Source organism: Penicillium riverlandense, assembly GCF_028828495.1.
Source record: "Penicillium riverlandense strain IBT 135883 chromosome Unknown utg000003l_segment0_segment0, whole genome shotgun sequence".
Classification (NCBI taxonomy): Eukaryota; Fungi; Ascomycota; class Eurotiomycetes; order Eurotiales; family Aspergillaceae; genus Penicillium; species Penicillium riverlandense.
In genome coordinates, this window is record NW_026643196.1 from 765850 (window position 1) to 784204 (window position 18355).

General features: G+C 53.2%; 8 protein-coding genes across 8 annotated transcripts; 5 read left to right on the forward strand and 3 right to left on the reverse strand.

Annotated features, from left to right (window-relative positions):
- Window positions 1–1158: 1158 nt before the first annotated feature.
- N7474_003934 (uncharacterized protein) lies at window positions 1159–1623 on the forward strand (the record flags this gene model as incomplete). The annotated part of the gene is made up of 1 exon (XM_057195349.1): window positions 1159–1623. One exon carries the CDS (start codon window positions 1159–1161, stop codon window positions 1621–1623), a length of 465 nt encoding a protein of 154 aa, XP_057052745.1.
- A 195-nt stretch (window positions 1624–1818) lies between these two features.
- Window positions 1819–2754, reverse strand: N7474_003935 (eukaryotic translation initiation factor 3 subunit J; the record flags this gene model as incomplete). Its single annotated transcript, XM_057195350.1, has 3 exons — window positions 1819–2520; window positions 2586–2677; window positions 2736–2754. The coding sequence occupies 3 exons, from the start codon at window positions 2752–2754 to the stop codon at window positions 1819–1821; spliced, it is 813 nt and encodes a 270-aa protein (XP_057052746.1).
- A 315-nt stretch (window positions 2755–3069) lies between these two features.
- Window positions 3070–4563, reverse strand: aspf22 (enolase acuN; the record flags this gene model as incomplete). The annotated part of the gene is made up of 4 exons (XM_057195351.1): window positions 3070–3865; window positions 3919–4258; window positions 4311–4367; window positions 4440–4563. 4 exons carry the CDS (start codon window positions 4561–4563, stop codon window positions 3070–3072), a joined length of 1317 nt encoding a protein of 438 aa, XP_057052747.1.
- A 958-nt stretch (window positions 4564–5521) lies between these two features.
- On the forward strand, window positions 5522–6668 carry rpt4 (proteasome regulatory particle base subunit RPT4; the record flags this gene model as incomplete). Its single annotated transcript, XM_057195352.1, has 2 exons — window positions 5522–5738; window positions 5785–6668. 2 exons carry the CDS (start codon window positions 5522–5524, stop codon window positions 6666–6668), a joined length of 1101 nt encoding a protein of 366 aa, XP_057052748.1.
- Window positions 6669–7488: 820 nt separating this feature from the next.
- On the forward strand, window positions 7489–8406 carry N7474_003938 (uncharacterized protein; the record flags this gene model as incomplete). Its single annotated transcript, XM_057195353.1, has 1 exon — window positions 7489–8406. One exon carries the CDS (start codon window positions 7489–7491, stop codon window positions 8404–8406), a length of 918 nt encoding a protein of 305 aa, XP_057052749.1.
- Window positions 8407–9187: 781 nt separating this feature from the next.
- N7474_003939 (glycoside hydrolase family 47 protein) lies at window positions 9188–11359 on the forward strand (the record flags this gene model as incomplete). The annotated part of the gene is made up of 3 exons (XM_057195354.1): window positions 9188–9641; window positions 9695–10339; window positions 10392–11359. The coding sequence occupies 3 exons, from the start codon at window positions 9188–9190 to the stop codon at window positions 11357–11359; spliced, it is 2067 nt and encodes a 688-aa protein (XP_057052750.1).
- Window positions 11360–11546: 187 nt separating this feature from the next.
- Window positions 11547–12908, reverse strand: N7474_003940 (M20 family metallopeptidase; the record flags this gene model as incomplete). Its single annotated transcript, XM_057195355.1, has 1 exon — window positions 11547–12908. The coding sequence occupies one exon, from the start codon at window positions 12906–12908 to the stop codon at window positions 11547–11549; it is 1362 nt and encodes a 453-aa protein (XP_057052751.1).
- Window positions 12909–14918: 2010 nt separating this feature from the next.
- N7474_003941 (uncharacterized protein) lies at window positions 14919–18233 on the forward strand (the record flags this gene model as incomplete). Its single annotated transcript, XM_057195356.1, has 4 exons — window positions 14919–15212; window positions 15262–15526; window positions 15582–17758; window positions 17841–18233. The coding sequence occupies 4 exons, from the start codon at window positions 14919–14921 to the stop codon at window positions 18231–18233; spliced, it is 3129 nt and encodes a 1042-aa protein (XP_057052752.1).
- Window positions 18234–18355: the final 122 nt, after the last annotated feature.

Below are 18355 nucleotides of genomic sequence, written 5' to 3' on the forward strand. Positions count from 1 at the left end.
CTGGAAGTGCCTCGCGCACAAACATCGGAGGACCACGGAGAGAGCGTCTGCGGGACCTGGACCGAATGGCAAGTACCATAGAAAGCTCCGTATTGCCGCGCGTCAAACCACCCACGGCGAGAGACGGAAAACGGACGGACGAGCTATCACCCACAGCTTATTGGAATGCGCGTTGAAACCTGACCCGGCCGAACGAGCAATAAAGCATGGGGGATCCATGCCCACTTGCTCGAGAGAGCCTCAATCGCCGCAGTCGGCTGCTGCTGAGGGGGTTTATGTATGTAGGCTTCCATGGCTCGCGCAAAGTCGGGATTGAACCCTCCCACCCGTGTTATCTTGATGGAGGGTTGACACGGGCCTTGCGTGGACGGAGCCATCACCGCCATGCACTACGCCATGGATATCCGCCCTACAATCCGAGCACTCCGAGCCAATATTTTTGGTCTTGGAGGGACTTGGTCCACATGGCTGGCTAATATGACAGGTCGAGGACTATCTATGGTGTCCCCGTATGATTATTACATGGCGAAGACAATAGAAATCGGCAAAGCCCTAACTGCATAACCAAGTCATTGTATTGCAATCACCGAATATGTCAGGCTCGCACATCCTTGTCGAGTGCAAGGCTGTAAGGTACCCGACCAGCAGCCCACCCACAGGTGCGTGCCATGTTCTCCCAAGAATTGGGCAGAGATGATGGATAATGGCACAGCTGGGAGGCGAAGAGGAGGGGGGCCAGGGATCTCAATCCGGACCACACACACTGGTCTTCTATTCCAATACCGTGCTGCCGGGTTTGTCGTGGGTTCTTTGCAGAGCCAGACAGAAAAAATCCTGCGTCTACATCACAGATAGCAAATAATAGGAATAACCTATATCTCTCTCCCCTTCTGGCGACGAGCAACAGACATACAGTGCAGGCACGGTGCATATAATGAGGAACGATGCCCGTCTTTTCTTGCTTTCAGTTTATCTTGCGCATCACTAATTCTAATTCTTCATATACGTTCTCCTTCCCTTCTGTCGTTACGTCCTTGAATTTCCGAGTTAGATAGGCAAGCAACATCATCATCACCATCATCAATATTAGCCCACAATCTTTAAACGAAACCGCAACAATATAACGGAGAACATGGCCACACCACTCTCACCGCTAACATGCGAACCCAACGGTCTATATCTCCTCCTCCTGGACCGCGGCGACACCTACCTGTTTCATTGGCAACTCTACCTCTCGACGAGCCGTCACGAGGGCAAAACCTTCCACATAAACAACGAAGCAGGCCCAACAGCTTGGGAATTCGAGTCCTGCCAAACAAGGGAGCTACCCAGCTGCCGCAATCTACTGCTAGCGCTGCAGGTAGGCGTATTAGAGCCGATGCTACACGCCGCGATGGGGGAGAGACTGAAACAGGTACCGCTGACGCTGTACTCGATGCGGTATCGGGAATATCTCACGTGTCGGATTTGGATGAAGGAGGCACTGTTCACACGCTGGATGATGAGGGCTATATCACGCTGAAGAAGAGTGTCAAGGATATTGAGGAGGAGGCCAAGTATCTTGCTATGCTGAACAAGAGTAAAAACGAGAGGACGGTTACCAAGTCTAAGGGGTGTATGTAATGTTTAATTAATCATAATGTTGGTAACAAGATGATAATTGGAGAATGAATTGGTTCTTCTATATGTTATGTTATGAAGGGGCTGTGGGGAGGGGACAAAGGAAGAAAAGAAGAAAAGCGATGTACATGAGGGAACCGAGAAGACCAGCAACAAGAAAGAAAATGCGTGTATTTGCAACGAAGCAAAGAAATCAAATCACATAAAGTCGTCATCGCCCAGGCCGTCATCGCCATCGTAGGCGTTGTTGTCGATGTGGTTCTCCCGGGTCGTGACGACGGAAACCTTCGTTTTGGCCGCCTTGCTCTTCTTATTCCCCTTATCCGCCGCGCGCTCCTCGCGCATCTTCTCATTGCTCGCCGTGGTGAGTGCACTAGCAATCTTCTTGATATCACCCGACGGCATCTCCTTCACCAGTTGGCGGACAAAATCCTGCGCCCACAGGCTGTAGTGCGGCTTCTTGGAGTGCGGCGTCAGTAGCGGCACAAGCGTCTCGCTCAGCTTCGCGAACTGGGCCTTGGTAGTCGGCCTGAACAGCGGCATGGCACTCAGGTCAATCGCATTAGTCGGATCCGCCGAGTCCGTCACGACAACAGCCTTGGGCCCGCCGCGTTTGCGGTTCAGATCGATGTCCCCGATCAGATCCTGCGCGTGCTTGAGATCGGCCTCCTGCTCCGTTCGGCGCAGGCGCTCGCGCCGCTCGGCCTCGTCTTCGCTGACATCCAGTTCGTCTTCGTCGGCCTGTTTTCGCCGCTCCTCCCGGTGCTCTTCTATCCGCTGCGCCTTGGTCTTCTTGTTGGCTGCGGCCTTGGCTTTCGCGGCGGCTTCGGCCTCGGCGGCTTTCTTGGCTTTCTCGCGCTCAACTTCCGAGTCTTCAGCTGCGTCCCAGGAATCGAGGACCTGTTTTTGGCGAGGGTCACGATTAGCGTTGACTCAGAGAGAGGGAGGGAGGGTCTGGTTCTTACATCGTCATCCTCCTCGTCGTCGAATCTGCGGCGCGCTGCGACGGGGACAGGGGCGCTATCACTCTCCGAGGAGGAGGAACTCTCTTCCTCGTCTGGGTCATGTCCAGTCAGTTGCGATGTCGACAGAGAGGTGGGACATAGAGTACATACCCCACTTTGAAGGCGGCATTTTGACGGAAAGGAAAAAGAAGAAAAGATCAAGGAAAAACACACGGAGTGCAAGATCCGGGGGGAAAGAGAGAAGGCCTCGCCAACAACAATAGTAGGTAACCGTCCGACAAAGAAAAGGTCGGAGGGGCAAATTTTATGTGGGACAGGTGGGCTGTCACGTGCTTGGTGCCCGATCTATACTCCTGTTCAATTCAACCATATTGGGAGAAATGTTTCATTCTGCTATTACATTCATAATCATCATCGCCATATTGAACCCCAATGGCATCTCTTTTGGAAAAGACAAAAGAAAGAACTATCTGCAAGGACCGCTTTACATGTTGACTGCAGTGCGGAACTTCTGGCCGGCGTACACGGCGTTGGGGCCGAGCTCCTCCTCAATCCGGAGGATCTGGTTCAGCTTGGCCAGACGCTCCGAGCGGGCGGGAGCACCGGTCTTGATCTGGCCCGAGCGCAGACCGACAGCAATGTCGGCAATGGTGACATCCTCGGTCTCACCGGAGCGGTGGGAGACCATGACACCCCAGCCGTCGGCGTAGGAGTCCTTGGCGGCCTGGATGGACTCGGTCATGGTACCGATCTGGTTCACCTTGAGCAGAAGGGCGTTGCAGGACTTGAGCTCAATGGCCTTCTTGATGCGCAGCGGGTTGGTGACCGTCAGGTCGTCACCGACGATCTGGAAGTCCGAGGTCTTGTAGAAGTAGCTCCAGGCCTCCCAGTCGTCCTCGGCGAAGGGGTCCTCAATGCTGACAATGGGGTACTTGGCGGCCAGCGACTTGTACAGGTCGGCCAGCTGCTCGTAGGTGAGCCACTTGGAGGGGTCGCTGTTCGGGTTCTTGAAGTCCAGGTCGTACTTCTTGGCGTCGGTCTTGTAGAACTCGCTCGAGGCAACGTCCATGGCGATGTGCATCTTGCCGGTGTAGCCGGCCTGCTCAATGGCATCGGTGATCAGGTCCAGGGCCTCCTCGGCGGTCTGGATATCGGGAGCAACACCACCCTCGTCGCCGACGTTGCCAGCAGACTGGCCGTACTTCTTCTTGGCGAGGGCCTTGAGCTTCTGGTAGACCTCGGAGCCCTGACGGAGAGCCTCGGAGAAGGAGGGAGCGGTGCTACACATTTCTGTTAGTTACTGGGAAGTGCGAATTTCTGTGCGGAAACTTACTCAGGCACAATCATGAACTCCTGGAAAGCCAGACGGCCACCGGCGTGGGAGCCACCGTTCAGGACGTTCTGGAAGGGGACGGGGAGGACGTAGGGCTTCTTGGTTCCGGCCAGGTCGGAGATATGGGCATACAGGGGAACGCCCTTCTCAGCAGCGGCAGCCTTGGCAATGGCCAAGCTGACACCGAGGATGGCATTGGCACCCAGGTTGCCCTTGTTGGCGGAGCCGTCCAGGTTGTTGAGGAAAGCGTCAACCTTGGCCTGGTCCTTGACGTCAATGTTCTCCTTGATGAGGGCAGGGCCAATGGTCTCGTTGACGTTCTTCACAGCCTGGAGAACACCTAGAGAATGGTTAGCCCGTGCCAGAGTTCCTCGGATCAAGATGTCACTTACCCTTTCCACCCCAGTGGGTCTTGTCACCATCACGGAGCTCGACGGCCTCGTGCTGGCCTGTGGTTTTTTGTTAGCATTCCATTCACTTCTCATCTCCGAGGACAAAGCTGAGGACAGAGAGGCACATACCAGTAGAGGCACCGGAGGGGACAATGGCGCGGTGCAGACCGGTCTCGGTGACCACATCCACCTCGACGGTGGGGTTGCCGCGCGAGTCGTACACGGAACGAGCGTGGATCTTGGAGATAGGCATGTTGGGGAGAGGTGGTGGTAAGCTGGAGGGGAGGGTAAGACAGATGGTCAGCTGGAGAGGAAAGAAAAAAAGTGGTGGGATGGACAGGCTATAAGGACGCCATGACTAAGGGATGGGAGGGAGGTTCACCGAGAGGTTCACCGAGGACCCAAAAGAACAACAACAACAGGCAAAAGGCGCAGAGGATCGCTAGCAAGACGAATGACAGGAGGCAATGGGGCGAATCACGGACTCAATTGGAATCGGGGAATGACGAATGGGCAACACAGGGAAAACCAGGTGAACCCACGGGGAATGAATGGTGGAGGGGTAGTGGAGGGGTAGTACACCTAGGAGAGGTGGGTGGACTTACTGATTGCTTGAAGGTCTTCACAGAGAGAGAAGATAGTGGAGGAGAGACACTCTTAAATACTCTGCCGTCACTCCATGCTCCGGTTCTTTCCAATGCGACGGTGGGGCCTTGATCCGACCGTCTGCGGCCTGCAGCAGCGAGATCTCCCGTCCCTCGGGTGATGATGCAGTTAGGGAGTGAGTGCGGGCCGGGTGTTACTTAGGTTGTGAGGAGGGAAACAAGGTAGATTGAGTTAGATATTTAGCTAATTCAAGCCCGATTCTGGTATAGAGCGAGATTGTATCGAGCTAGCTGCCCAATTTCTCTATTCAAGGTTGCATCGTCCATCATGACGAAAATGGTTGCATAGTTCTGCCTGAGGCTTCGATTGATGCCCTTCTGCCTGGTGACTAATCAACAACAGTCCGATCACCTGACCCAGGCAGCTCACCCGGCGTGGAAGCTCCCAGCTGTTGTGGTCCCCCTTCGACATCACCTATCATCCTCTCGGAACCCATCCTCCCTTTATCTCGTGCATTGATCCACTAATCAATCACTACCGTCGACTTGATCCACCGTCGGGCCCCTCCCTCCTCTCCCTCGTGACATCCTCCGCTGTTATCCACCATGAGCGGCGCCAGCGATCCCGAGCGAGAGCAGGCGCTCGAGGACTACAAGAAGAGCTTGCTGGAGCTACGAGAATGGGAAGCCAAGCTGAGGTCGCTACGGCTGGGCATCAAGGATCTGCAACACGAGTTTGATGTCTCCGAAGAGAACATCAAGGCCCTACAGAGTGTCGGTCAGATCATCGGCGAGGTGTTGAAACAGTTGGACGAAGAGCGATGTATGTTTTCTCAATATCCTCATGAAAAACCAGCTGACCCTTCTAGTCATCGTCAAGGCATCCTCCGGACCGCGGTATGTCGTCGGGTGCCGCTCCAAGGTCGACAAGGCCAAGATGAAGCAAGGCACCCGTGTCGCCTTGGACATGACGACCCTCACCATCATGCGAATGCTGCCCCGCGAAGTCGACCCCTTGGTGTACAACATGTCGCTGGAGGATCCGGGCCAAGTGAACTTTGGTGGAATCGGTGGCCTGAACGACCAGATCAGAGAACTCCGGGAGGTGATTGAACTGCCGCTGAAGAACCCGGAGCTGTTCCTTCGGGTGGGAATCAAACCTCCCAAGGGTGTTCTACTCTACGGACCACCTGGGACAGGAAAGACGCTCCTGGCCCGAGCCGTGGCTAGCTCCCTGGACACCAACTTCCTGAAAGTGGTCTCCTCTGCGATCGTGGACAAATACATTGGTGAATCCGCTCGCCTGATTCGAGAAATGTTCGGCTATGCCAAGGAACATGAACCCTGCATCATCTTCATGGACGAGATTGACGCTATTGGTGGCCGACGGTTTTCGGAGGGCACATCGGCCGATCGAGAGATCCAGCGGACATTGATGGAGCTGCTGAACCAACTGGACGGATTCGACTACCTGGGCAAGACCAAGATTATCATGGCAACCAACCGACCCGATACACTTGACCCAGCCCTGCTGCGTGCCGGTCGTCTGGATCGGAAGATCGAGATTCCTCTTCCTAATGAGGTTGGTCGCCTGGAGATTCTGAAGATCCACACAAGCGGCGTGCAAATGGAAGGGGAGATCGACTTTGAGAGCGTGGTGAAGATGACCGATGGACTGAACGGTGCTGATTTGCGCAATGTGGTCACCGAAGCGTATGTTATCGAATCTACTCCGGAAAGCCACCATTACTGACACAGACGCAGAGGACTGTTCGCGATCAAGGACTATCGCGATGAGATCACGGCCGACGATATGAATAAAGCCGCTCGCAAAGTAAATGAGGCCAAGAAATTGGAAGGCAAGTTAGATTACAGTAAGCTATAGCCGCTTACGCTTAGCGATGCAATCCAATGTGTTCAGAGGGTGTAATTTTATGTCTTGAGAGGTATAAGCATGTATTGTTGCATCTACCAGACTGAAATGTAGTCCTAAAGCCTCAAAGTAGATTGAGATGGATTGTATATGGATTGTATAAAGTATCCATTTCATCCACACAAATTAATTAAAGTATAGACGTTGAACAATTATTCTAAGCGGTGGTAGTATGGATATGCTATTTGATCAGGTGTGGACGTCTTGGAGGCTTCCAGTCCCCAGCGCTTTCCTTACATCTCTCTCCCCAACACACTCTCTCCCCCAACTCTCTCTCTCCCCTCTCCGTTATCTTCACTCTCTTTCCTTTCGTTGTCTGCCCTCCTGGCCTTCTTCTGTATCTCCTCCTGGCTTTTGGGAAGTACTCTCACTTGACTAACCTCGTCCACTGTCATCCACACCACCCTCACCTTCATCGTCGCCTTGCTCCCTCCTGCTGCCAGCCGTCCCTTTGAAGAAGCTCAGGCACAAAAACGAGATTGGCAGCAAGTACGCCAAGAGCAACCTCGCCCAGAAGACAGAGCGGGTTGAACCCCATGAGCCAATAGGTGTCTATTCCAGATCACCAGTTCGGCAACCGAGGGGCGTGATCTCGGTATCCTGTGTTCTTCACATCCCACGACCAGTCTTCATTCTAGAAATGTCGACGTATGAGCCTGGTTCAGGCTCTTCGTCTCCTTCGGCGCACGCCCGGAGACGTACGACAAGCATCACAAGTGCCGTAACCCCTCCTCTCAATCACACCTACAACTCTTCCACGATTTTATCTTGTCTTCCAAAGGATTACCAGTCCTGCTTCTTCGAAGGCATTCAAAAGCTGAGGCGAACTTCTCAGAGGGTCCTTAACGAAGTTAACGAGACTGGAAATCAATACCTCGTTGTTTACCACCTGCCACAAGATATCATGGAACAGATCGACAGCCGAGAAATCAGCCTAGGAGTGTCATTTCGCTTTATGTTCTGCACTAGGGACAGGCTCGGGATCATGAAGATCATACCAAGTGGGGAGCATGACCAAAGCACGGAGAAGCTCAAGGACACGATGATGATTGATCTCTTAGCAATGGGCGTCAACTTCCATGCAATGACATGGAGCGTGTCTACAACTTACCAAGGCGGATACTGCGGCAAACAGCCAGACCAGCAGCTCATTCCTACATCTCAGATACCTCCTCGTCCACTTCGGGTCTCTCCAGTCTCGCCAACCTTGGTCATCGAGACCGGCGTTTCTGAATCACTTGCAAAACTACGTTGGGACGCAGGCTGGTGGCTCACTAACACCAACGGTGGTGTCAAAATCGCCCTCGTGGTATCTATCAATCGCAATCTCAGAAAAGTGCAGTTGGAGAAATGGGAAATGGTGGGACAAACGACTAGAACACGCCAGTCTATTGCGCCTCAGGCGGTCCAAACGATCTACATCACCCAGAACAACGCCCACGGAGCGCCTCTTGTGCTCGGATTTGCAGATTTGATGTCGAGACAGCCTACCGCTCAGGAGCGTGACGTTGTCATCCCGGCGGTCGACCTAATCCGGTGCTTTGATACTGTATGGTGAGAAGTGCGAGAGATCTCTACAGCTCGCTCGGCAACATTCAGATAGGAGGGAGAGGCTAGCGCTCTGGTAATTTGCTAGAAAATTGCTCCAACAGCTTGATGTAATATCATGACATTATCCACCTACAAACCCGTAGTTAATTAGGCTCTTACATGGCGTCAACTGCAGCCATTTTTGCTCCCGATTTACCGTTACTTTGCTCGGTGGTGTAATTGTACGCCTTGAGAAGTATAAGCAGAAGTTGTGGCATCTACCAGAATGAAATGGAGACGTAAAACAAAAAAGTAGATAATTGTACGAAGTATCCATTCCATCTACAACAAATGAAACGTAGAAGTCGTATCAGTTGGAAATAGATGGAGTGGTAGTTCCTTATTGCGGTGGTTGGGTAGATAGTGATTGATCGCCCTCATCGTCTCCGCCTCCGCCTCCTGTTCGGCTCCGGCCACGTCGCCGATACTTACTTTCCTCATCAGACCACGATTTTGCCCCATCACCCCCTTGGAACTCATGCTACACCATCTCCTGCATGGCTTCGACAGCCGGTGACTTACGATAGATCAAAGAGGGCGCGCCAGCATTTCCCTTCCTATGTATGCCCGCCCAATGGCCTCAGTCCCCCGGAAATACTCTACCAAACAAGACTGACGACCATGCTTTCAAACCAGTAATCGCCCGCACTCCTTCGCCATTGCGCATCATTCGCAAATAAGGAAATTTGCAATCCAACCGAGGCCACAATCTTTGCCCCGTCCTGTGCGAGGGCGGCACCTGGATAGCCATGTCATTCCAGGCACGGCAAAGCGTTCGACCTCTCGACCCCCCTCCTCAATACCGTACGACAACCAACACCCTCGGTGGCTATGGGCTGTCCGCACCCCGGATGCCCCAAACCGTGACTAGCTATTTCGGGAACGACCGCACCCTCCCCATGTATAAAGATAAACCGTATTTCGCGCCGCGGCGCACGGTCCCGAGGCGGCGGTGGAGACTCCTGCTCAACGTGCTGGGCGTGTGTACATTGATCTACCTATGGTATTATAAAGGGTCTCTGCTTTCGTGGAATAGTACGGCACCTTATGAGGCCCAGGACAAAGGGCTAGAGCTTTGGAAGTGGGTTCAGAGTTTGGACGATACTGGCGCATCCAAGGGGTCTGTGGATTGGGATGAAAGACGAGAGAAAGTACGGGATGCGTTCGTGGTCAGCTGGGAGGACTACGAGAAGAATGGCTGGGGTAAGTAAGCTCCTGATTTTTGGCGGATCAGCGCTGATGAGCGGTTGCTACAGGCTACGATGAGTATGGTCCGATATCCAACAAGCGTCGAAATATGGTCGAAGGCGGAATGGGCTGGATCATCGTCGACGCGCTGGATACGATGATCCTCATGAACCTCACGAAGCCGGTTCAGCATGCGCGGGAATGGATCCACACCTCGCTACAATACAACCAAGACCACGACGTGAACACATTCGAGACGACCATCCGCATGGTGGGCGGACTGCTGTCCGCACACTACCTGTCAACCAAACATCCGGAACTGGCGCAAATCACCGATGACGACGTTGGGGCTCCGGGCGAAGATCTGTATATCGAGAAAGCCGCCGACCTGGCCGATCGCATACTGAGCGCGTTTGATACCAACTCTGGGATTCCGCTTGCAAGTGTGAATCTTAACAAATCAGAAGGGATTCCAGCGCACAACGGTGGTGGCGCCTCATCGACTGCCGAGGCGACGACGGTGCAGCTCGAGTTTAAATACTTGGCCAAATTGACCGGAGAGTCGGAATATTGGACCGTTGTGGAGAAGGTGATGGAGGTCATGGATAGGCTGCAGCCGCAGGACGGTCTCGTTCCGATCTTCATCAGTCCCGAATCCGGACAATTCAGGGGAAATGAAATTCGCCTGGGCAGTCGAGGAGACTCCTATTACGGTACGTCTCGCAAACACTTATTCCAGAACACTTCCCAGCTGACATTGCTTAGAATATCTCGTCAAGCAGTATTTACAAACCTCTGAGCAAGAACCAGTGTACAAGGAGATGTGGGATGAGTCTCTACGAGGTATCCGGAAACATCTGCTTACATTTACCCAAAAAGCCCGGCTGATGATGGTCGCCGAGCTGCCCTCGGGTATTGGAGGTAACCTTCATCCCAAGATGGACCACTTGGTCTGTTTCTTACCGGGAACCATCGCGCTCGGTGCCACGGGTGGCCAACCACTATCAGAAGCAAGAAAGTCATCGAGCTGGACTCAGCAGAAAGAGGAAGAGATTTTCATCTCCCGAGAGCTAATGAAGACGTGCTGGGCGACATATCTAGCCACGGCAACAGGGCTGGCGGGCGAGATCACGTATTTCCAGCTGGACAATGAGCCCGTGATGATGGCGGACAAATACCCCGACCCTCTTGCGCCGAGCAATGCTGGATCCACGCCCAAGGAACTGAAGAGTATCTCCGGTCCGTTGACGCGCTCGGACAGCGATCCCTGGCGCAGCGACTTGAGCATCCACACCGCAGACCGCCACAATCTCCAGCGACCTGAAACGGTCGAGTCCCTCTTCTATATGTACCGCATCACCGGCGACGATATCTACCGCGAATGGGGATGGGAGATGTTCGTCGCGTTCTTGCGCCACACCGCCGTGCTGGAGGAGGTGTATGACGAGAAGGGCCTGTCCCAGAAACGCATTAAGGGATTCACGTCCTTGTCCAACGCTGACACGATCCCTCCCCTCACGCGCGACAACATGGAGAGCTTCTGGATGGCTGAAACCCTCAAGTATTTCTACCTGTTGTTTTCCGACCGCGACTTTATTTCCCTTGAGGAACATGTCTTCAACACCGAGGCCCATCCGTTCCCGCGCTTCAAGCCTTCGGGCGATCTCAAGACGGGCTGGGCACGCAAGCCTCGCTCCGCTCCTGATTCTGGGTCTGAGCCCGGGTCTCTGTAGATTACACGCCAGTATATTTTGCATTTGGGTGTTTCGCTTTTGCTTTTTATTTTTGTCTTGATACTCTATGAAAGAATTGGACACAGATACATTATCAATTATATTGCACTTGGCTTCTGAAGCGGAATTCTGTTCACTTTTGTATGCAATGCAATGCAAGAGTAACTTATACACATCCAGTATCCTATTAGCCAGATTCCTCGCTCTTGGCATCCGATCTACTTATGGCAGCCGCAATCAACTTCTTATACCCCTCAACAGCCTCTGTAATATGATGCACAGAGAGAGCCTCATTATCACCATGGGCAACAAAGATACTGCCAGGTCCATAGAGATACCGCTTCGTACCCTTCGCCACGCTCAGATTCGGCACATCAGTGCCATAGTTCACAGCGGTAACATCGAAGCCCTCGACATCCGTATCCAGATCCTGCGGCGGATACAATCCATGCGAGGAGAAATCCACAGTGACATTGGCTCCAGTGTGCCGCGTAGCATCTGCGACAGCATTGGCGATGATCTTGCGTGCTTCGCCGGGAGTTCCCGCTGCAAGACGCACCGCGACATCTGCTATTGCGTGAGCCGGGACGACGTTCGTAGCCACGCCCGCGCGAACGACACCGATGTTCAGCGTCGTGGGACCGTACTTCGGAGAAGAAGGAAGACCACCATGCTCAACGCCGATCTTCCCCAGCTCATCGACCTTCATCAGCGCGGGGAGAATAGCAGAGACGGCACTGTGGCCGAGCCACGGGTACCCGGAGTGCGCGGCCTGACCCTCGACAATGACCTTGAAGCCCATCATACCCTTGTGTCCGGAGACAAGGGCGAGATTAGTAGGCTCGCCGAAGATGACGGTGCGGAAGCCGTCCTTGGTTTGGTTGTTGAGTTGGGAATCGGAGAAGGTTTTCATGCCACCGCCGCCGAGTTCTTCGCCCACGACAAACAGCAGACCGAGGCCAGCGGACGGATGTTGGGCGAGTGTTTCCAGTGCGGCGAAGACTTGGGCTGCGACGCTGGCTTTTGCGTCGACAGAGCCGCGGCCTCCCACGATTAGTTTCTCTGGGTCGATGGCAGAGGATGATGAGGTTTGGGGCTGGTGCACTGAGTAGGGGATGAATGGTGGGACGGTGTCGATATGGCTTGTTAGGAGGATGGAGGGGGGCGAGGTTTGGGCGGCAGGGTAGGCGTAGATATTGTATCGGGTTTTGGGGACAGCATCATCATCCTCATTCTTTTCCACAGGAGCAACCACTTGTTTAATGACGGTGAAGTTGTGCGCCTCAAGGAACTGAGTCACGAAGATGCCGACATCGTGCTCGTTGCCGGAGATGGATTCGATCTGGACGAGATCACGGTGAAAGGATAGAAGAGGCGAGGCGTTGATAATATCCTCCGGACTGGTTGGATCATGGTTGACAACGATCTCGGGCTGCGACAGTGAGGGAGTTGTCCCGAGGTGCTGTTGTTGTTGATATGCGGGGTGCGGAGAAGCCGATGCCACGGCAATGGTGGTGGTAGCTGCCACTAGATACGGGGTGTACTTCATGGCTGCAGATTGAAGCCAGGGAGACGTGAGTAATACCGCTTATTGTTGAACAGCCGAGAGGAGGACCCGGAGGGGGAGAGATAGAGAGAAAAGTGGAGGAATAAGTAGTTCGTCGGACTGTTCCGCTGGGGGGTTGATACGGGTCACGTGCATATGCTCTGTGTCACATTGGGAAATGCAAGGGCGGGCTGAGAGGGAATAGTTTGGTCTTGGCTCTGATGGAGTAGTGGATGAGTGTCATTTAATATTAGAATTGTTGGAGATACGACATTGTCTATAGTGAGCTTGGTGGTGGACATGCCCGTCGTTGAGAGTGCGGAATATTGATCTCCGTTCTGGATGATTTTCGAGAGGGAAATGGTAGGGCAGGGGATTTATTGCTTCGTGTGACATCTTTTCTTTCTCCTCAAAGTGCTTTATTTTGGGCCTCACAATATGCAACACTGCCTGTATTTTAAATCATTAACATGGACAAACCGAAGACAGGAGCTGTTCGGCAAGTCGAGGTAGCTGGTCAACAAATCCGAAGACACTCACAAAGCAAGTTTTCCTCAAAGCAATGGTGCAATATGGCTGATCGGTGATATAGAACTGGTCATGGCTCCGCAAGCACATTGTATTAATCCAATGTTCCTCCTACGCGGTTGCCCCGAATTCGGAACTGAGATGGAACTAAATCGGTGTTCTTGGACCTACTTAATCTTTTGAAGGCATCCTGTCCTATTATTGGCAGGGCGCATCGCCGGTTTCCGGCCTTGGCCAAGTACTTTTGGAACAACAACATCATCATCCACATATATTCCTTATTCTGGACGACAAAATACTTGCACCTTCTTTATTGCAATAAGGTCCTCGATTACATGCCGTGCTCCGGTTTGAACCAGCTCCTTTATCGACCACGGCCCGGATTCTGGCAGCGTTCCTGGCGCAGCATTGCGTCTTCCTCGCGCGAGACCTCTAACATGACGGCAAGCCATCGCAGACAAACCACTCACAAGCCCTGTTTCTATCGTCTGCATCCTGGACACTCATAACAGTCACCTCAAGCTTTCGGACGTAGATATTCCCATCCGCGCTGGTAATCTTGCACAATCAGGCTCGTTGAAGGAACCCCGGGCTACACTCGCCAGGTTACGCACCCGGCATCAACGGGTCAAGATCGTTGGCGCTGGTAACCACGATGAGTGAGTTTGCGAAGATTTCTTTTTTTCGCCGTCCGTGGAGGCCCCATCTACGGTTGGTGGTTTGCGGACGATTAACAGAGGCAACCCATCAAAGTTACCGTTTTTGACGTATTGCAATGGAATTGATTTACCGAATATTTCATAGCTTACGATGTCACGTCGGCCCGGCATAAATGTGTATCTTTCGTCATTCTCCACCTTATACAAAATAAGCACCACACAACTTTCGGCAGCACAAATCCCGCCAGTGGAACCAGACAGGACAGCTCGGAGTTAAAGTGACAAACCCTATCAAAGTGTCGAACTACACGCGATTGCATGGTTCCGTGTGAACATACGGCTTTAGCCAAGTACATAGCAGCGGGGGACCATCTTCGCAACTATCAAATCCCGGCAGTCGGAGGGTATCCCGAGTCCCGTGTCACCGTTCATGCAGTGTTGATCAACAGAACTTTCTTTAATCCTAGTCGTTCAGACTAGTAATACATACAATTATGGTGACTGGACTGCGCATAAGGCCCCCCGGATAATACAGAACACGGAGGGCACCTAAGTGGGGGGAGGAGGAGGGTCGACGACTCGAGCAAGGATCTGCAATTAATCATTCGTCGTGCACAGTTATCCAGCCTGGCAGTGGTACAAAAGGGGATCATGACGAACCACTCGGCGCACGTTAAAAAAGGTTCCCGATGCCATGTTGTTCACTTATAAAGCCACCCCAATACCCCTCCCCTCCTAAGGCTCCCGGTTGACATGATTTTTCCATCATTACCCTGTGTGCCTTATCTTAATTCACTCAGCCATCCATCTTCACCTTCCACCCGTCATGGCAACAGTCATGGAACAAGCGGGAAAACGTATTTTGGCCAAGGTTGTCGATGATGCGGCCGCATCAGACCCCGATAGGAGGTTTGCGGTCATCCCAAAAGGGCCGGAGTTATCCGATGGATTGCAGACCATCACAATGAAGCAGCTGGCGAACGCTACGAACTTTTGTTGCAATTGGATCGAGAAGACGATTGGATTGCCAGCGCAGAGCCACGAGACGTTGGCTTACATGGCGTCCAATGACTTGCGCTATTGCTTCTTCCTTCTCGCATGTCAGAAGCTAGGCTACCAGGTAAGAACGTTAGAAGATGGTTAACAGCAGAATACTGATCAAACACTAGGCTTTTTTCCCGTCTATGAGAAATTCGGATGAAGCCCACACCCACCTTTTGAAAGTCATTGGTGTTACCAAGTTCTTCACTAGTGCAGAGCGTCATGGGCGTGTTCTCGAGATCCAAAGCTTTACCCCCGGCATCGAAGTCTTCGAGGTCCCCTCGTTGACGGCCATGCTCGCCGAGGGCGACTTTGGCTCTTATCCATTCCCCAAGACGTTCGCAGAGGCTGAAGATGACACGGCGGTGATCATCCATAGCTCTGGAACGACTGGTAGGTCCTCACTCATGTCTAATTACCAAAGTAATCAAACTCAACAACTGTATAGGACTGCCTAAACCAGTATATCTCACGAATGGCTTCTTCAGTACGATGGATGCAGTCCCTCGGATGGAATGGCCGGCAGACCGCGAGCCCGCTTTTCTCTGGCAGGACGGCGAGAAGGATCTCGTCCTATCAATTGCACCGTTCTTCCATTTGATGGGGATGATAGGTCTGATCTTCACTGTCTTCCATAAGACAGCGGTTTTGATTGGCCCCGAAAAGCCACCGTCTGTAGCATTTTTGACCGAGCTCATCAAAATGGGTAAACCTACGACTGCGGTTCTCCCTCCCTCGGTACTAGAAGATCTCGTTCACGACGACGACGCGGTTGCTTGTATCAAAGAGATGCGTGCTATCTACTTTGGCGGTGCTCCGATGGCGTCGGAAACGGGAAACCGGCTGCGCAAGTACACCAAGGTGGTGACTGTCCTCGGATCTAGCGAAGCCGGCTGGGTTCAAGCACTGGTGCCTAAAAACCCAGACGACTGGGTCTACTTTGAATGGCACCCGCAAGCCGGAGTTGTTATGGAACCAGTAGGCGAGGACCTGTACGAGATGGTGTTGAAGCGACAGGAGAATGGTAACCGGGACTTTCACGGTATCTTCCACACTTTCCCAAAGGCAGATACATATCGAACGAAAGATCTCTTCACTCCACACCCGACGACTCACGGTCTATGGAAATTCTACGGCCGGAGAGACGACGTGATTGTTCTAAGCAACGGCGAGAAGTTCAATCCGGTCACGATGGAGACTATGATTGAAGGCCATCCGCTGGTCTCGAAGGCTGTGGTCGTCGGCCAAGGTCGATTCCAGGCCGCTTTGCTGATCGAACCAAGCAAGCCGGAGATGGATGCTAAGGTGCTCGTTGACGAGATCTGGCCATCTGTGCAGGAGGCTAATCAAACAATTGCGCAACATGGCCGGGTGATGAAGAACCACATCGGGATCGGTTCGAAGGATAAGCCGTTCAAGAGGACCCCGAAGGGTTCGACGCAACGGCAAGCTACTGTGCGAGAGTACTACGAGGAGATTGCTGCCATCTACGCTGCTGGCCTAGAGGCGGAATTGGAAGACCATCTCCCAGAGTCCCTCGATCAGGCCACTGTTAGAGACTACGTCCACCGAACGATTGCTCGCGTGCTAGAGCAATCTGATATGCCCGTGGACCAGAACTTATACACTACACTCGGGCTCGACTCCCTCATGACCATCCAGATATCTAGGATGCTGCAGAAGGGCATTCAAATGCACGAACCGGACGTGAAAGCGGACCTTCTGAATCCTCAGACGATCTATGGTAACCCAACTGTGGAACAGCTATCGCAGGTCGTTTGCGATATCCTCGCGGGCAAAGCAGGGGAAGGACAGACCAGCATCAATCGAGAGGAGAAGATTCAGGGTCTAGTGGATAAATACACGGCCGATCTCCCTATCCGCGACGAGAACATCCCACAGAGTACAAATGCGCCCACCACCGTTATTCTCACCGGATCCACGGGCTCCCTGGGGACATACCTTCTCAATAGCCTTCTGGCCACCAAGTCCGTGACGAAGATCTACTGCTTGAATCGATCCGACGCAGCACAGCGCCAGAAGAAAGGTCTCGAAGAGAAAGGCCTACACATCGATGATGATGGATGGAAGAAGCTGGAGTTCCTACAGGCATCATTTGGAGAGCCGCGTTTCGGTCTCGACGAAGCCAAATACCAAGAGCTCCTGGAATCCGTCGACACGATCATCCACAACGCCTGGAAAGTCGACTTCAACCAAACGGTCGAGTCCTTTGAAGAGACGCATATCCGCGGCGTTCGGCGCTTCATCGACTTCAGCCTCCAGAGCAACGCGCATCTTCATTTTGTGTCTTCCATCAGTGCAGTCGGGGCATGGACTCCGGCCATGGGCCCGTCCGTACCAGAAGTGCCGATAGACGACTGCGCGGTGGTTCTCGCACAGGGATACGGCGAATCCAAGCATGTAGGTGAGCGCATCTGCCTAGAAGCTTCCCGGAGGAGCCGCGTGGCGACGACGATCTATCGCGTGGGACAGATCGCAGGGCCGACCTCCCCGAGCGGGCAGTGGAATCCGCACGAATGGTTGCCCACGATCATCGCTACGTCGAAGGCGCTGGGGAAGGTCCCCAATCGACTGGGAGCGATGGCCGTTGATTGGACCCCAGTGGTAAGGCCCCTTTTGGTTTAATTTTATCTATCAACATGACCAAAAGTCCCTTTCGGAGAGTCCATAACTAATCAATTTTTAGGATACCCTCGCCTCGATCATGACGGAGCTCGTCAACACACGTCATGGCAATCGGTCCCTGGACCTTTGCACTGCGTTCCATCTGACCAACCCGTCCACGGTGCCATGGTCCTCGCTAATCCCAGCTATCCAGGAGAAATACAGCGGCGTGGAACCAGTCGACCTGGCGGAGTGGGTCGGCGAGCTCGAGAAGATCGAGAAACCGACTGCGGCAGATGTAGCGCAGAAACCGGGACTCAAGCTGCTGGATTTCTACAAGAGCCTGCTGAGCGAGAAGTCGCTGGTCGTGGAGCTCGAGGTCAAGCGCACGCAAGAAGCCAGCGCCACCATGCGAACACTCGAGCCGATCTCCGTGGCGCTGATGTCGAATTGGTTGCAGCAGTGGCGGTTCTAAGCATAGATAGTGACCTCTATAGAGGCAAACCGAGAATAAATCTTATGCGCCTTCCTGTTTGGGCCATGCTTAGCTCATCCGGGTGTTTAGCCGTTTTCCCGATAGGCACTAGTCCTGTCCGG